At 48.1% G+C, this 19491-nt stretch overlaps 1 protein-coding gene across 1 annotated transcript in view; it reads right to left on the bottom strand.

Annotated features, from left to right (window-relative positions):
- Positions 1–19491, bottom strand: part of CD28 (CD28 molecule) — a 172157-nt gene that overhangs the window by 44866 nt on the left and 107800 nt on the right. Inside the window, exon 2 of the mRNA XM_069615551.1 lies at positions 6004–6375. Coding sequence (XP_069471652.1) covers positions 6004–6375 — 372 coding nt within the window. The remainder of the gene's footprint in view (positions 1–6003; positions 6376–19491) is intronic.

Genomic DNA, 19491 nt, shown 5'->3' with positions numbered 1-19491 from the left:
TTTGCAATGTACATTTGTCCTGTTCACTTCTTCCATACTCCATACTTTTCACACCGTTCTTAGTAACATGACCATTATTTTCAAACTTTTCATCTTCCCAACCTTTGCTAATCTCAATAAACCGTACCTCCCGCCTACTAGATTTGTCATGAATTAGCCCTTGAATACCCCCCTCCCACCGCCCACACCATCAACCCCAACCAGATGATGTTTCCCCCATAACTTTAGGAACCTTCCCGAGGTGCATATGTTGCAGCTACCTGACTACCACACTGTTCGCCACCATCCGGGCGTTAACTTACCACTATGTTTTCGGTGCCACCCATTACATTGTTAATCAACACACAAAGGATATGGCAGTCTACATCGTTCAGTCTGCTGGGTCTCTCCTCTCATCAATGGGTCATGGCCTCCTGTTCTGATATGCCACATGGTCTCCGGGCGGTAGAGGCTTCAATGTAGTCCATAGCCGCCTTGGGTTTTTCAAAAAAAGTGCACCCTGCCGCCGTTTTGTACGCGCAATTTAGCCGGGAATATCAGTGTGTACATGATTTGGTGTATACAAAGTTGTCTCTGCACACGTGAATAGGATCTTCTTTGAGCCTGCACACCCGCAGCAAAGTCTGGATAAATGTGGATGTTGTTTCCCTCGTATTGTAGTGTTCCCATTTCTCTGGACATTTTAAGGATCGAGTCTCTGTACCTATAATTGAGCAGCCTGGCTATGATGGTACAGGGTGGAGCCCCTGGTTTAGGCATCGGGCCAGAGTGCGATGGGCTCTCTCCACCAAAAAGTGATCAGAAAAAGCTGCAGCGCCAAATAGGGTTGTGAGAAGAGCTCGACACTGACTTCCATGGGACCTTTGCACAAGGATTCCGAGACGTCAACTATTCGGATGTTGTTTCTCCTGGATCTAGACTCAAGATCCTCGCCACATATCTTGGGGAGTTCTCCTTTCAGCTGTGTTATGTTGCAGTCCTGTTGACCAATTGTATCTTCAGCCGTACTGATCCTGGATTCAGTTTCAGGTATCCGGCACCTTCTTTTTCCACTCTCGTCTTGAGTGACCCAATAATGCACAATATCATCCAACTTTACGTGCATAATGTCCATTAAGTGATCGTCCCTGGGATTTACTGAGGATGGTGAGGGGGTTTCCCCAGCCGAAGAGGATACCATAGCTGTCGCTGCTGGGGTCTGTGAGCTCGCAAATGAGTCCATTGGACCCTTTCTTTTTGCATCTGTACCCTTTGTTATTTTTGTTGTATCGGAGCACTGTATGTGTGGGGTTCCGTGGGCCACAGAGAGTGGATATTGGGTCTCTGCAAGTGGTGAGGTTGCTCGAAGAGAGCGGCTGTTCAGCAATGAGGCGGTATTCGTCCGCAGGTCTGTCATGGCGATATATGCCGCAATTCATATGCTGGGATCCAACCCCTCAGCCCGGGGTGAGTGCTTTAGTTGGTGACAAAGCCGTTCTGCTCTGTGTGGTATATGGTGGTCTGTTCACTGAACATCAGTCTCCCAACAGGGCGGAGGGAGCTCCTTCTCAGCTCAATGGTGAGTGTGTCCGTGTTAGCTGAGGAGGTTTCTATTACGGAGTCTAGAACGGGCTATATCGTCCAGTATTGTGGTGTGCCCCTTACCGGTCAGGTTAGAACAGGTTACTCAGCCTTTGCATATGGTCCACCAGGTGCAGCGTCCTGGGTGCCCGGTGATAGAGAAATAATGAACCACTATGAGAGGGGATAAGACACGAGGGCCTCTTGGATGGGTTCTGCAGGGAGCCAAGTGTTATCAGCCAGAGATCCGTAGTTACAGTACAGTTTGCTTATGTTTGTATTGCCTATACTAAATATTCTCTCCCAGCCCTTCATAGGAGATCCATGCAAGCCTTGTAATATATAGCAGGACAAACTGCGTGCATTTATGTCCTTCCGTATTATGAGTAGTACAGTTTTTAGAGCCTTGGGACCTATTTAATATGTAGGCTGTCTTGGGTATATTCGCAGCATCCACGTATTAGAGCTTCGCGTTTCAATTGTTCCAATATTCAGGTGTGATTGTGTTCACCCACGTTGAGGAGGAGCTGCTCCAAGCATGCAGGCCCTGGTATGTTCCTTCCCGGTCCGTATTCCTGCCGTCAGGGTGTTCCACGGATTGGATATGTTTTGTGGGCGCCTTTTAAACCAATGTGTCAGTGTGCCTGACTCTGCATGTTGTTGCACGTGTTTGGCCGCCCGATTACCACAAGTCACTGTGGTCCATTTGTGTCCCACAATCTCATCCCCTTGCAGCCAGGATAGCAGTACTTGTTGATCTTACCATGTGAGTCAGCTACTGACGTTCGTCGTATGTATAAGGATGGATTGTGCTCTCTGACGAAAATAACACATTGCTGTGCCAGATACCCAGGATCCATGCATGATGCCATGGTGCTGCGGAACTCCTCACTACCCCGCTACATGGAAGGAGACGTCGTACGAAGTGGCTGGCTGTTGGGTGAGTCTGCCCCCTGCGCCATAGGAGGAGAGGGATGGGGGACCTACATGCATATGCAAGGGGAATGCCCCCTGGGCCATGGGAGGAGAGGGATGAAAGTATTTTGAGTTATCCCCAGCCACACAGCCCTCACATGTGCATACATAATGGACCTAGCCAAAATGCATTGGGGGGCCTGGTGGTTTAAATGTCTAGGACCCAAATTCATGTATGTCACCCAAGGCTTGCACCATGGATTGGCATGCACTGTACAGGGCTGATAGTCATGTGGATGTGGCTGCCATTGACGGGATTGTGCATATGAACTTGAAAGATGTACAGGCTGAGCACACATGGCAACTGAGCATTATCCTTACACATACCTCCTTCTGCTCCCATGTAGGTGATGCTGGCTATCCTCTGAAGGCGTGGCTACTCGCCCCTGTCAGGAATCCGCAGAACAGGCACGGGGAGGACTTCAATTGTGCACATACACGGACGCGTGTGGTCAATGAGCAGACGTTTGGCTTTTTGAAGGCACGGTTTCACTGCATCAGCAGGTCGGGAGGGGCACTCATATACGGGCCTGAGAAGGTGGACAAGATCATCATGGTATGTGCAATGCTGCATAACATATGCATCCGGCGGAATGTACCCCTGCCACCTGACATGGAGCTGCCACCACCTGGTAAAGTAGAAGGATAGGAAGGAGTAGATGTTGGACATAGGCCAGGACGCGATACACTTGAGGGTCGCGCAGTGCGGCAATTGGTCATAGACCAATCATTCTGATGTACCGGGATGCAGAGGGTGCCATGTATTGGGAACTGTGGGCACTGGGTGTGTGGGTATATGGGCAAAGTTCCCTATGAAGCAATAAATTGACAAACAACAAATAAGCAATGTCCACTCATGTGTTGTTTTGTACACAACAGGTGTATTAAGGTGATTTTTTGTACAACATGATTTAACAATCCACGCCCCAATGCCCCTTCCTCTCCCCCCCACACATCCCCACGCTACCCCTACGCCCCCCAACATCCCCAGTACTGCACCCACCACCACCCTCCACCCTCCCCCTAACACCCAAAGTCAACAATGGCACAACATGTGTCTGCAGGTATTCCTAAAGAGAATCTACAGGGTAGCCCTGCTACTGTGGAGCCCCCTTCGAAGGTGGGGGTTGGATATCTGAGCACCGTGCACTTCACAGAGACCTGCGCACAGGGCTGGTCTGCCTGGAACTCCCTGGCGTGGTCGATGTGGATGAGCCAGATGGTTGTGACCCCAAAGCCGGAGTTTGCCGCTGCTCCATGAAGTCAGCAATCCTGGTGAGGATCTGTCCCAAGGCATTGAAGCCATTGAGCACGTGCTGTGCACTTGAGTTGATGGCTTGGATTACGGCCGCAGTGCTGTCATGGATGACATGGCATGTTGTCTCCCCTTCAGCAAGGTACTGCTTGACATAGCCTTGCATCTCTTCCTGCCGGCACTCCATCATGGACAGACGTCCCTCAAGGTCCTGTATGGCAGTGTGGGTGGTGGTTGGTGGGTTATGTGGTGGTACTGCATGCAATATGGGGCTGTGCAATGTCGGAGACCACTCTCCATGGCTGCCCTGTTCGGATGAATCCCGACGAGGTGTGTCCTGTGGGGTGACTTGCGGGCTTGGTGTTCGACCTACACGCTCTGAGTGGACGAGTCCTGCATTGCCGTCATCGTCAGGGTCAGCTTCCTCGTTGACACTATGCTGTGCCGATGCAGCCATCTCCCCAATTGTGCTTGCAGCAGCAGACTGTGTGCCATCATTGGCCATGCCAGATGTGTCCTCGGCCTGTGTTGATTGTGTGTCCAGGGGTACAGGGGCAGGTGTCTGCTGGTCCTGTGTGGGTTGCAGTGTGGCTGGTAGGGCACTGGTTGTTTTCCTGCATGCCGCTTAGCCCATCCTTGGTCCACTTGAAGTAGTTGGTCCGCTGCCATCAGCTTGGCCCCTTGCCCTTTTGGCTGGTGTTGTGCATTGTGCACTTCCCTGTGCTTCTTCGCTGTATGCATCCATACCTGTGGGGGACAGAGAGTGGCAGGGCATCAGTGATGGTGGTGCTTGCATCATGCATGCGTTTGTCTTTGTGCAATTGGTGCCATGTGATCAGTTGCATACCTGGCTTTGCAGTGGACTGGGTACATGCAAGGTTGGGGGGTGCTGTTTGGAATCGTGCAGGTGTTCACATGTACACCATGGTGGCTGCTGTTAGGCCTTGATGTGTTTTGTGAGTGACGTGCTGTGTGGCACGTGCAGGTCATCTGTGTGTCGGGTGTGTATTCGTGTATGGGCGCAGCATGCAGCATGCATTGGGATGTGATAGTGGTGGGCCCAGCATGTGTATATGGATATGTGTAGGTGTGCATGATGGGCCATGTATTGGCTGGTGTTGCTGTCACATTTGGAGGTCAATGGTGATGACAGTTGTCGTGTGATTGTAGGGACACTAACCTTCATCTGCCGATGTTGGCACGCCAAACTCTGCTCCACCGACTGCTTCAATTGACTCCTCATCTATGACTGAGTTGCAAGCCTCCTCCCATCTGGCCAATTTCACTGGTGAGTGAGGTCCTCCGCCTGTTGCCAGCCCCTGGCTCCGATTGGCCGACAAGATGTTCCGTACTCTCAGCCTGAGGTCATCCCATCGCTTTTTGTAATCGTGCACTGTGCATGCGGTGGTGCCGACAGAACTTACTTTCCCAGATGGCCTTCTTCTTCAGCTGGGCTGGACGCCTGAGGTCGCTGCAGAACACCATATCAGCATTCGCCACTAGGGTGTCAGCTAACATGTTCAGCTCCTCATCCTTGAACCGTGGTTTACGCAGGCGGGCAGTGCCTTTCTGGGTAGACTTAGACATTTTGTCCGTGGTGTGCTAGGAGTTCTGGTGGTGAAGGTCCTGTATGTGGAGGATGGCAATGGATTGTGTTTTTGAAGATGGCCACCTAAGCATGAAAGGGTGCACCCACAGGATTGCTACCTTTTGTACTACAGACATAAAGCCGTATTAACAGATCTGTGCATTCCTGAGAATTGAACAGGTTTGAATAAGTGAGATAGACTGAACCTTAGGGTGCTGATTTAGGTAAATATGATCAGGTAAGAGGGCAGAAAGGCTGTACGCTAATGAAAAGTTGAATAATCATGTAAGAGAAATACTAGGTGTTCAGAGGTAGGATACACGGATAGCAAGCATGAATAATACTGAATAGGACAGCATTCACCATTAACAGTCTCCAAGGTATGATGTCAGAGCCTAGCCTTTACACCACACATCACATGTTTGTTGATTAATCCTGGAGGAACAATAGCTCAGGGGCAACCGGTCCCCTTGGAAAAAAGACAACGTGGAGCAACACAGGTTCGAACCAATTACAATTTAGCTTCAGCAGAGGAGTTTCCAGAAACGTTAGCCATATTACCCCAGGACAGACAGTGATATGTGTGCACAAAAAAGGGAATGCTTTACAATTATTTTAGTGTTACCTGTCACATGGATGACGGTCCCGTTGTATGTATATTCGAGGTATGGTGCTGGGGACATGATCTGCATGAAGCAGTAATAAATAGCAACATCGCTGGGGTCCACCGTGTGGTTCCAGAGGTAAAAGGTCATCTTCTTTGCACTTGGAATGCCTATGCAGTTGCGACTCCCTTCTGACTGGTTGAAAGGCTCATAGAACAAGTTAAATGAGCCTGAGCACACATCCGCCACCTCCTCACTCTTGCTTAGTTTCCGGCGTAGGGTTATCCGGACCTCCTTTCCATTTGTCGAAGCATTGCATTTGCACTCACAAGTTACGATGACGTTCTGCTTGGCCAGAGCAACGGAAGATTGTTTCACTGAAGAGATGGTATCTGGGTGGGAAGCAAATTAATCAATTTAATGGCGTGGAATAACACAGTATTAGCATATACAACGAAATTGGGTGAAATATGTTCAGGATAAATATAAAAGTATGTCTTTACAATACATTATATAGTTAAGGTGTGTCGGAGTTCAATAAGAAATCAAAAAAATGAATCGCTAATAACTTTTGACTCCGGTGACAGATTTGGCTGGAATTGTTAATACAATTTTGCACGTCAGACCCACCCCCCTTCCCCCAGACTGGAAAGTTTGGCAAAGATCCTTTAAAAAATAAAAACGTTATTAAGCAAACAAAAAAGGCACTTTCGGCCTAGTCACATTCATTTTCCAAAAGACAAAAAAGGCCAATTTTTGCTCAACCACACAGTCAAAATCTCTGGACAGATTTGAAACAACTTGGGCACGAAGCATTGACTCATTCCTTTTATTGTTATTCCATCCAGTACTTTTTAAATAATTTGATGGTGAAGGGCCCCCTTCGCTAAAATATACAGCTACATTGAGTATCAAGGTGTTCTTTTTTTTTTTTCCTCGATGGCGAGTCATAGCTGCGGTTATACCCTGCGTTATACCCAGATTATACCCCAGGGAATCGGAAAATAAAAAATTAAAAAAAGCCATTTGCAGGTCAAAACACATGCAAATGCCATCAGGCTAGAGGTGCCGTGGGGGAAAGAGGACACCAAGTGGCATTTGGGAGTTGGAGGTCGCTACGGACCAAATTTGCAACATGAGGCTCAAAAATGTTCACACCCCCCGCGGTATAACCGCGGCTACCTGACATTGCAACTGAAGCTGCATCACAGAAACAACAAATATTGGGGGAATGGGAGAGGGCAGGGGTGGTGAGGAGGACATCAGGGGATTGGTGGTGGCAGACACATATGAGGGGGGCACTTGATGGGGGCCTGGGAGGGCAGGGAAGCATTTTCTTTTCACTGTTTTCCGCGATAACAGCAGGCATAATCTTGCATATAACCTAGGGTATACCCGTGGCTTTGGGGAAAAAAGTTATTTTTTACAAAAATTTGTCATTGGGACATATACAGTGAGGCCGGGGCTGAAATATCACTGGCCATGGCTGCGACTCGGTAGTGTTTTAAAGTAAAGAATGGGCACGGATGAGTGGGCGTGATATACAGTGGGCACGGCCGAAGACCGTGGCCGCTGGTCATCCCTGAAGGTCATGGCCAGTGCAGTGAGCTGCAAGTGTTTTAGAATATGCAGTGTGCACGGCCAAAGGCTGTGCCCACTGGCCATGACTTCACTCTGGCCGTCCTCCCTTCGCCGTCGTCCCATGGCCCTGCGCCCACTCCCACTTGCGAGGCAAAAAACCTTGGGGTCATCTTCGACTCCACTCTCTGCTTCTGCTCTCACATCTATGACATAACTAAAACGTCTATCAGCTACACCTCCTCAGAGGTACTCTACCTTTTCTCACTTTCCTCCAGCGGCTCACTGTCTCCAGAGACTTGGTTCTCTCTAGACTGGACTATTGCAACAGCCTCTTCCTCAACCTCCCTTCTTCTGCCCTGCGCCCTCTGCAACTCATCCAGAAGAGAACCGCAAGACTTACCCTTGGCCTCAAGCCCAGTGACTGCATTTCTCCGGTGCTGAAATCCATTTACTGGCCCCCTGTGGCTACAAGGATCAAGTTCAAGATCCTGTGCATTTTCCACAAAGCTTTCTGGGGCCTGGGACCAACCTACCTTGAAAGACTTGTGTATAGGCACGTTCTAAATGCCATATCATATCATACCTGCAATGCTGCCTACCTAAGTACTGTCCCTCACAAGCCCTGCGCTCATCTTCCTCCAACCTTTTGCAAGTGAGCCGGTTCTCCAAGCAGAGATTTGGAGGGAGATCCTTATCCTCAGCAGGTGCCTCCCTCTAGAATAGGCTCCCTGCTGCCCTCCATCTTGAGCCTGACCTTCTTAAATTCTTGAAACTCCTCAAGACCTTCTGCTTCCCCTCCTTCGCTCTCCCTCAACCCTGCTAACCTAGCGCTCTGCTCTGTCCATCGCACCCTCCTCTTCCTAACAGCTTGTGACTGGCCTCCTGGTGTACCTCAGAGTCTCAACGGTCCCGAGCACCCCCGCCAGTCCTCTCTCGCACTTGCCTCAGGACCCTACACCCACCCACCTTCACTGGACTTAGAAATCCCCCAAGAAAGTGGCTCTCTCTGCACTTACCCCAGTCTCTGCCGACTGGGTGCACTTGGACTCCCCTCCCTGTGACCGTCTATGCACTTGCACAATCCATATGCAATGTGCCTGAAGATCGTCTGTCTGTTCTCCCTTGTCTTCTCCCCTTAATTGCACAGGAAAAACTGCAGAATCGCCGTCAGGCCTATTTGCTGTGTCTCAACTGTTAAATGTATTTTTACGTGCTTACTCTGCCTTTGCAGACTATTATCATCTCAGAATTTCAAGGGCTCTTAGCGACAGTTTTGTTTTTTCAACATGTACCCACCCTCCTTGAGCGCTTTGAAACACTTTCCTGTGTATAGGTGCTATGTAAATAAACAATACAATCCAATGGCCAGTGGGTTGCAATTGTTTTTAAAATATAGAGTGGGCATGGTGAAGGCATGTTAGTGTTTTAAACAAATACAAAGGCCGTGGCTAGTGGTCTGGTAGTGTTTTAAAATATGCAGTGATCACGGCTGAATGAATCATTGTGGGCATTTGCTGCACAATGGGGGACCTAAAGTAGAAGTGGCTTTAGCTGAATTTCTGCAGTTTTGTTGCGTTAAGATCTCACCTTAACGTCCCTGCAACTAATGCTTTTTCCCCTGAATTTGAAAGGTTTTGTTACAATGCATTGTTCACCTTAACGTCCCTGCAACAATTTTTTTTTCCCCTGATTATATGTATATATACATATATATTATAGTGCAGCAGTAGCCGCACTATGCTTAAGATGATTGCCTACATCCATAGGAAATCTGAAATTCTATTGCTAATAACCTTTGATTTGCATGACGGATTTGGCTGATACTTTCCAAATAAAAAGTTAGTCCCAGTCCCCCCAGACTGGAAATTCTGGGAAAGATTTGTCAAAAAATAAAAACGTTATTAAGAAAGCAGAAAGAAAAACACTCTTTTCGGCCTATTCCCATTTATTTTCCCATAGGGAAAAAGTCCATGTTTTTGCACTCTGAAGCGCAAAAACCGCTGGACGGAATCGGCTCAAACAACTTGGGCATGAACCATTGAATTAATTTCCAGGACAGGTTTGGGGTTATTCCGTCCAGTAGTTTTTTTAAATATTTGTCGGGGAATGTGGTGCCCCCTTCTCCCAAAATTATAGCTATTTCTCCCATGGTGGTTTGCAGCAGAGAGACTTTTCAGAAATGAAAAGCCCCAATTTTTTTTTCTCGATGCAAGCAATTACTGCGGAAATATCGGGGGAATCCCAAAAAATTCAAAGTGCAAAAAAACTATGTGGAGGATGAAGATGGTTGAAATCTCAGCCAAGAGGTGTGGAAGGGGAAAGAGGACATCATGTGAAGTTGGGCAGTTGGGGGGTTTAGGGAGCCAGTTACAGTTTGGACGTTTTAGCCTTATCAGGGGAATTTCGGGGGAATCTAGTGAGATTACTGCAGTAATAACAGAAGATGTGCTCGGAAACTAAAATGTGTTTCACAAAGCATAGGGAGTAATGGGAGGGGGCCAGGGATGTTAAAATCAATTGAGGAGGGTAGGGGGACCTAGGGAAAAGGAAGGGGGTACATGGCGAGTGCCTATGAGGACTTCAAGCGTTATTGCAGTAATTGGTGTGAGATTACAGCGGTAATTATCGGGGCAATAGAAACTGAGGAAAAAAAGAAATGGGGAGCTCTATTGTGATCACATATATTAGGCAGGGGGAAATTGATCTTTGTGCCTGTGGCCTGGGCCAGTGGGCCCAAAAGAAACCTATTGGGGCAACATGTGCAGCGGCCAGGGCCAAAGGCTGTGGCAACTGGCCATGGCCGAAGGCCGTGACTAGTGGGCTTGAAAGAAACCTAGTATTTTAAAATATACAGTGGACACGGCCAAAGGCTGTGTTCACTGGGCAGGGACAAAGTCCAAGACTAGTGGGCCCCAAAGAAACCTATAGGTGGAACATGTACAGTGGCCACGGCCGAAGGCCATGGCTATTGGGCCCAAGGAAACCTATTGCCATGGCTGAAGGCCTTGGCTAATGGGCCCCAAAGAAGCCTATTGGTGGAGCATTTACAGCGGCCACGGCCAAAGGCAGTGGCCCCTGGCCATGGCCAAAGGATGTGACTAATGTGCTTGTGAGAAATCTAGTGTTTTAAAATATACAATGGGCATGGGCAAAGGCTGTGTTCACTGGCCAGGGCCAAAGGGCATGGCTAGTGGGCCCCAAGGAAACCTATGGGTGTAATATGTACATTGGCAATGGCCAAAGGCCAAAGGCTATCACTAGTGGGCCCCAGGGAAACCTATTGGTGCAATATGCCACTGGCCAAGGCCAGAGGCCATGGCTAGTGGTCCCCAATGAAATCTATTGGTGCAACATGTGCAGCGTCCACGGCCGAAAGCTGTAGCCACGCACCATGGCAGAAGGCCATGACTAGTGGGTTTGAAAGAAACCAAGTGTTTTAACATATACAATTGGCATGGCTAAAGGCTGTGCTCAATGGCCAGGGCCAAACGCAATGGCTAGTGGGCCCCAAGGAAACCTATAGGTGGAACACGGAAGGTGGCAATGGCCGAAGGCCATGGTTTTTGGGTCCTAAAGAAACCTATTGGTCCAACGTGTAGAGGGGTCCCAAAGAACCATATTGGTGAAACATGGATAGTCGCTGAAAGCCTTGGCCACTGGCCATAGCCGTAGGCCATGGCTAGTGGACCCCAAAGAAAACTATTGGTGCAACACATGCAGCGGCCACGGAAAGGCCATGTCTAATGGGCTTCAAAGAAACATAGGGCCTCATTACGACCCAGGCGGTAAGGGGTTTACGGCAGCGTAAACAGCGCCGACCCTTACCGCCTGAGTACGAGGTCCCTTAGTGCCATGGCGGATTTAACACCTGCTTTTAGCAGGTGTTAAAATCCATGGCGCTAAGGGACCATGGAGTTAATTACACCACCGTAATTTACGGTGGCGTAATTAACGCCTTCCCCACTCCCATTATGCGCTATGGGGCAAAAATGGGAATGGGGAAGGGTAAATGGGGATTGGGGACTTACCGCCCCGCCAAGGTCGGAATGGGGCGGTAAATCCGCCAACCACCATGGCGTAAACGTAGTTTACGCCATGGTGGTAAAGTCACGGCCCAGGCGGTAACTTACCGCCTGGGTCGTAATGAGGCCCATAGTGTTTTAAAATATATAGTGGCTAGTGGGCCCCAAGGAAATCTATAGGTGGAACATGTACAGTGGCCATGGCCAAAGGCCATGGCTAGTGACCCTTGAATAAACTATGGTGTAACAAAACCCTGAAATACACTGAAAAACGTTAGTTAAGGGACAGTAAAGGTGATCAGATTTAATGCAACAAAACTCTTGAAACTCAGCGGATGTGCGACGTGATGATCACTTAACTCGGAAACCTCCCTGTTGCAAAGTCCATGAGCACATACAAAACAGATGGGACTAACCAATGCCCTTCAAATTCGAGGCAGCAAGATAGCTCAGTGAGTTGAGAGCTGGCTGCTGCAATCTTTCTGTGATCTGCACGTCACAGATCGAATTCCGGCAAGACCAACTCAGCCTTCCATCCTACCGAGGTTGATTAATGAGTACCAACTCCAGTTGGCCGATATTGTATGTATATGTGTCCTATATAAAGCGCATAGGCATAAGCGCTATATAGAAAAAACATGATTAGATCATAGGGTTAATCAACTCTTCACTTTTATTATTTTAGTTTCGTTTTTTAAAAAAAAAATATTTTAGTTTTATCGTGTTTACTTTTAGCCGAGCTCCTTAGCCGAGGTTGCCTGGCCTCTTCAGTTTGCCGGGGCCTCATTCCTGGTGCTACTGTTTATTGTTTTTTTCTTACCTGCACGCTTTACTGTACAGTCTTTCTTCGCTGCTCACACATCAGCTGTCTGCTAATTGGCATAGTGCAGGCTCTTATAGCTCCAACATCCTAGTGTCCCACGGATACTTATGGGACTGGCTGCCTGTGTGTGCCTGTGCTATATTCAAATTTTATTTCCTTTAAATGTATTTCTTGTCTACACACGTTGTCAGTTCTTTTCCTATTAGGGACCAGAGCTCTTTCCGTGCACATACATGTTGCTTCTTTTATTGCTCACCATATTTTAACATCCCTTCCACTTTTACTAATTTACCCTTGTTTTTATTTCCGTACTTATTTTAGTTTTACCTTGTTTCCTTGTAGCCGAGCTCCTTGGCCGAGGTTGCCTGGCCTCTTCAGTTTTATGGGCTCTCGTTCCCACTGTTTATTGTTATTTTCTGACAAACACGCTTTTCTGCTCAGTCTGTCTTCATTGCTCACACATCAGCTTTCTGCTGATTGGCTCCTGGTGATACCATCTGTTCATATGATCATGTAGTAGCACAGAAGTTCAGCTGACGAGCGCAGCATGAGCGTGCCCTCCACGTCGAAGTCACACCTAAGTTAAGCTTGTCTGAGCTTGTCCGAGCTGCGGAAGGGTCTTCCTTCTGGTCCTCGATCTTCTAAAACTGTCTCGTGATCAATTATTGCAATTGGCTCCTCCAGATTTGGTGCTGCCCTTGTCCATCCTATGTCATTGATTGATTAGTTAAATGCTAGCTTCTCGGAAAACAGACTTCTTAAAGTGTGTTTTATTTAATGCATGGTCACTGGTTGCACATTCTGTGGCGTGCTATGATCTCATTACTGATCATAAGCCTGACGCTGTCTGTGTCACCCAAACAAGGCTAAGAGATTCCGTCGGCTTGGCAATCATTCAAGTTCTACCCAATAACTATGGTATAGTTTGTTTGGATCAGACCTCTGCTAATCCCAGTGGTGGTACAGCTTTGATATATAGCTCTCTGTTTTCTGCTGTCTCATTTCCCCGGTATCAAGTATGTAGGCCATCCTGGCTCCTGTGAGTATCACAACCTCTTTGATTATGCACTTCATAATGGTTTATCACCCTCCTGGCGCCTATTTTTTGTGTGTCCTTTGTTGAATTTGTAGCCAGTCGCCAAATTCAAACCTTCAATGTATTAATAATAGGTGATTTTAATCTCAGATTTAACATTCCAACTGACGAATCATCTAGGCTTCTTTTCACTGCTATGACTGACTTAGGACATCTACAACGAGGATCGGAGCCAACTCATCAATTGGGCAATACCCTTGATCTTATTTTTCTGATATAACTTTGACTACTACACTCCTGGTTTTTCCAGTACTCTGGTCTGACCATCTGGTCATTACATTTCTGGTAATTACTCAAGGTCCCTGACCTATCTTTAACTCACAGGATTCTGTGAAATGCAGTTGGCGTACAGCTGCTAAAGCAGATATTATTTCCACCATTAAAGAACATTTCAGCAACAATCTTGCTTTCTGGATTGACCCATATATTTACATCTGCGACCGATAGTCTTTCTCCATTTCAACTTGTCAATTCCTGTGGCCGTCATTCTGAGCCATGGTTCAATGATGATTTATGACTTCTTTGCCGCAAATGTGGGCAGGCGGAGTGCAAACGGCACTCGACATATGGTCCTCCTAATAAAATTAGGCTGTGTGAAATCACTACAACCTACCACAGAGCCATTAAGGAGGCAAAACATTCCTATTATACCACCTCGCTTCAAGGAGCACTAAATCAGCCTATGGAATTATTTACTCTTGTTGGCTCCTTATCTTTGCACCCCACTTCTACTTCTGGGGTGGTTCCCTCTCAGGAGCTATGTGACTCCCTTTCACTTTTACTTGTCCAAAAGACTGATGACATTCAAAATAAGATCACTGGCAAACACAGTTCTAGGACCCGGCCTATGAACCATACCTGTTCCTGCTCCTCTTTTCCCCTATTTACATCTGAGGATATCCTGGCTGCTACTGTAAAATTAAAATCACCCCCCCCCCCCCTTGATGCCATTCCACTGTATATCCTTATATATATATTATGCCATCTATTGCTTGGTCACCCAAGCTGTGAACCTATCCTGCATCTCTCGTTCTATGCCTGAGGAATTGAAACAAGCACTAGTTATTGCGAGTCTCAAGAAACCATCTGTAGATCCCCCTGTGCTAGCTAATTTTCATCCTATTTCTCTCCTCCCACATTTCATGAAGCTTTTGGAGGATTTCATCTCTTCCTTTTTGATGTCCTTCTTGGATAACTCTTATTTCTTTGACACCTTCCAATCAGGATTTCGACCGGGGCAGGGTACGGAAAGTGTCCTGGTCTTTGTGGTGGATGATTTAGCCTGGCTGTCTGACCAGGGTGGAGTGGGTGCTCTGATTTTATTAGACCTTTCAGCAGCGTTTGACACTGTTGACCACTCCCTCCTGCTCTACTGCCTGGCTTTAGCTGGACTTTCTGGACCAGTCCTGGCCTGGTTTACATCCTGTCTGGCAGGGGTCAATCTCTCTCCTCCTTTTCATTCTCAATCTACTTCTCTTTCTTGTGGGGTCCCCCATGGCTCTGCCTTGTCCCCCATTCTGTTCAATGTTTACATCCAGCCACTATTTGGGCTCATCCTGTATCACAGCCTCCACTGTTACTCCTATGCTGATCTGACCCAGATCATGGTGCGGCTTAATTTGTCTCAGTCTGATGCAGCCTCTCAGCTTAGGGGTTGTTTGGAGGCAGTGGGATGTTGGATGAGCTACAACTGGCTCAAGTTGAATGGGGATAACATGAAGGTCCTGGTGCTTGCCCCCCTCTTCTACTGTTCTCTGTACTCCCTTGTTCTGGCCCCCTGCACTGGGTGTTTTTCCTAAACCTGTGTACATGGTAAAGGACTTGGTTTGTTTGTTTGTTTGTTTTTATTTCTATAGTGCACCTGACCCTGAGGTGTCTGGGCACATTAGATCACATGTATAATTGATACAGACATAGACAACATGGTCAAATGAAATATACATTTGTAGAAACCTGTTGGGCAAGAATACATTTGGTTACAGATATGGGCATGTGGTAGGCAAACAGTTATACTTGTTGAGGAGGTGTAAGTTAAGCTCCTAGATCGCTGTTAGTTCTTCTATGATTAGCCAGGAAATGGCGTTTCTCCTGAAGTTATTGGGCAGCTGGGTCGTCTTGATGGAAGGTTCAAGAGTATTCCATAGTTGGGCTGCCATGACAGGGAAGCTGCTCCCTCCTTATTTTTTAGTTTATATCTCGGGACCGCCAGGCTTTACGTGTTGGCTTATCTAGTGACCTGAGTAGAGGATCTAATAGTGATTTTTTCTGATAGGTAGGGTGGAGCTGTGTGGTTCAACGATTTGAAGGTAAGACACAGAGTTTTCAGCTCGATCTTCTCCTTTATGGGCTTAAAAATATCTTCCTCTCCTTCAATGGAAGCCCAGGTTAGCTTGATTTTTCACTTCCAATGTAGGGTACTTCGGAAGGTTCTACCATTTCTTACATTACAGCTATGGGCACCAGTTGTGTCTTCTCTGGCTTTAAGAAATGTTGATAACTGCAACTCTTTATTTTGAGCTCAGCCCCTAAACCTTATTCATCTCTTCAGCTCCTTCAAAATCTAGTGGCCAGAGTGGCCACTGGCTCCTCTTTTGGCTCTCATATTTCTCTGATGATTCGTTCCCTACACTGGCTTCCTGTTGCTAAACTGATCGATATTATATCTCTGTGTATAGTGAAACAGGCCTTTTATGGCCACGGTGCCGAAAAATTGCAGCTTAAGTTCTGGCCCTATATTCCGAGGCGTGCTCTCCATTCCCAAGAATCACTTTTGATCACAGTTCCTCACTTTGGATTTTCGAGGACTGATGGTTGTGCATTCTCAGTGGCCACTGCTAAGCTCTGGAACTCCTCGTATTTTCAACTCAGAGCCACTAAGAACCACTTGGTGTTCTGACATCTCTTAAAGACTTTTCTATTTTAGTCTGGCTGTAGCCTGGATGGTCTTCCCTCTTTATCATTAGCACCAAGATGCCTCTGGTGGATGTGTGCTTTACAAATGTATTAACAGAACATAACGGTGGGACTCTGAGTTAAGATGATCATCACTTCTGACATCTGCTGAATTCCAAGGGTTTTGTTGTGTTAAATCCGATCACCTTAACTGTTCCTTAACTAAGGTTTTTTCAATGAATATAAATGTATATTCACTTAAAAAACGTTGTTAGGGGGGGCGTGGCTTGGAGCCGCCGCAATCGGCATGTCTTCGTAGGAGCTCCTGGCTGGCCCGAGGTGCAGAATGTGACAACGCCGTTTCCAGCCCCCATTTTCCGCCGAAAACAGCTAACAGTGTGGGGGAAGTTCCGCAGCAGCTGCATGGCGAGTGGCTCCCAGAGCGGCGACCAATTTTCCGAGTTCGGACACATTTTGGTCCCAGAGATCTCTCGGCGGCAAGATGGCGGCCGCTCCACTGGGCCACAAGAAGTGGCGGAATGAGGGAGGGGCAGACGTATGAAAACAACACGGGCCGCCGAGTGAACTGACCGACCCTACCAGTCCCGCACTGCCCTAATGAACAGTACCATGTGCCCGAAGTTCAACAGCTGGTCCCAGGAGGTTGGAGGCGCTCCAAAACCCATGTACAGAGAGCTCCTGGGAGATAATCGGTAGCAGAGCAGAGGAGAATCCTGACGGAGGGGGCCCGGACCAGGGGTGGACGCAAGGAGACCCGAGAACTGATCTTACCTCTCTGGGGATCCTGCCCTGGCATCAATCCACACCCCTGGCTTGAATAGCCTCTGGAGGAAGCAGGAGAGGCAGCTCACGCCGTCCCGTGGTAATACAAGCTGGAGGCCACCTATGCGAGTTTCACTTGCCACGTGGAACCGCAGCATTTAACCGAGCCCCGTTCACATAAATAGTGCCGCCCGCCTCGAGGCATGTGAAGGAGGCCTAGGCGATACGGGGCTATTATGGAGCCACAACGTAGTGCTACATTGCGCATTAAAGATCAAGCACCCACTCAACCTGCCTACTGCAGACAACACACCAGAGCCTCCGCTGCCCTGGAGACGGGCGGAATGAACAGCTCAGCAACAAATACCGCAGTCTGGCTGACATAAGGTGAGGAGTGGGTCACCGTACTCTGCAGATCCCTTCCAGCATACACCCACAACAAGGCCTGGGAGACCAACCATAGCGGGGAGGGAGCCCGACGCAGAGAAGCAACGTCCCGCACATTATCTGGTGCAACCATCCTTATAGCTTTGCCATGACGTCACTGCTGGCCGAAATCATCAAAGAAGTTGTTCTACCTGACCCCACTTCCCCCCCCCCTCAACTCATATATGTCCCCTGCGCCCTGCAGCAGGGTAAACAAGCGGTTAGAGCTCTAAAGGGGAAAGGCAGTGAGCAATCGGGAGCAGAGATGTCCAGAAGTGGGAAGATGTCTAAGCAAACGGTCATTGTGGCATTAATGGCCAGCGCCTCGACCGAGCGCTCGAAGAATGGGGAAGTGCCCGAGACTCTCCCTGGTGAAGAGGGCCCCGCTAACGCAGCATCGGCGCATAGTACAGCACAAATGGTGATCAAGAATGACCTGCAGAAACTACTCACCGCACTGACAAAAGAAATTCACAAAAGCACAGAAGTAACAAAAAAATAAACTCCCTGGACAAAAGAGAGGTCGAGATGGAGAGAAGGACGGCGGAACTCGAATCAGAAGTTTGTAACCAGCGGTTTGAAGATGAGATCGACAGAGATAGAATCAAAGCGCTGGAGGAAAGATGTGAACTCATAGAAGCTAGACAGGAGGATGCAGAAAATCGGTCGCAGAGAAATAACATTCGCCTCCGGAGTGTCCCATCATCCATACCAGATGCACAGCTAAGAAGTTACATCTCGCAGCTGCTCAGATTCATCATAACCCTTCCGGATGAGGCACCTCTGGAGCTGGACCCGAGTACATAGGGCAATTCTGAGACTGACATCCAACTTCCCCCCAGATGTCATGGTAAGGGTTCATTTCTACCAAATCAAGGAAGAAATCATGAATGAAGCACGAAAAATGGGCCAAATAACATTTCAAGGATCTAAAATAGCACTATATCAAGACTTAGCGAACTCCACGCTTCAGAAGCGTAGAGCCCTACGGACATTCACGGAATGGCTGAGGGGGAAAAAGATTGCCTATCATTGGGGATTCCCAACTTCAGTCAGGTTCACATGGGAAGGGGCTCAAAGACAAATCCGTTCACTGAAAGAGGGCGACAAATTTATGGGCATCAGAGAAACAGGAGGCGGGTCGGACTCCGAGGAACCATCCCAATCTCAGCACAACAAACCTTCCAACGGAGCATGGTCAAAACCTGCCCGACGACGCAGACCGCGAGGGCCACCCAGGAAAAACTCCAACCCTGGATGATTTAGTCACATACATCCACCAAAATCTGCAGATCATAGAAACCTTACAATGGAGCGAACTGATCGGCGATAGGCAAGATGGTGGGATCTACGGGTCCAAAAGAAGATGGGAGTCTCAAGTTGGGGCTAATTCTCATTGCGGCACAGAGATCGATACCCCGGGCAGTGTGGGTATACGGAATCATTTCTAGTTGACAGTTTGTTCGGCGGCCCAGTTGGCCTATATAAGCGCATCGGTGCCACCAGTGTCCCAGTGGCAGTAGGACGTTGTTCTTCCTACATGTTCGTTCTAAGGGGGGCGGGGGAGGGGGATGGAATTATCAGAAGATAAACAAATACCCTGGGTCTTGGAGCCCCAGTTGCTCGGCCCAGACATCAAGATCACATCATGACATATCAACGACAGCAACGAAACATCACCGACGCCTTGAAGTAACTTCAGGAAGGGAAGATTACAAACAGCAGGCGGACATGAACTCAATCTCAGATAAAAAAGGAACAAGAAAATATGGCTGATACAAGTGCAATAACAATCCTATCATGGAATGTGCAAGGGCTCAGCTCGCCACGGAAATGGAAATCCGTCGAACACAGGCTTGGGCAATTAGCGGGGGACATTGTGCTT

Source organism: Ambystoma mexicanum, chromosome 9 (assembly GCF_040938575.1).
Source record: "Ambystoma mexicanum isolate Mex_15411 chromosome 9, UKY_AmexF1_1, whole genome shotgun sequence".
NCBI lineage: Eukaryota > Metazoa > Chordata > Amphibia > Caudata > Ambystomatidae > Ambystoma > Ambystoma mexicanum.
This window is presented reverse-complemented; position numbering and strand designations above follow the sequence as displayed.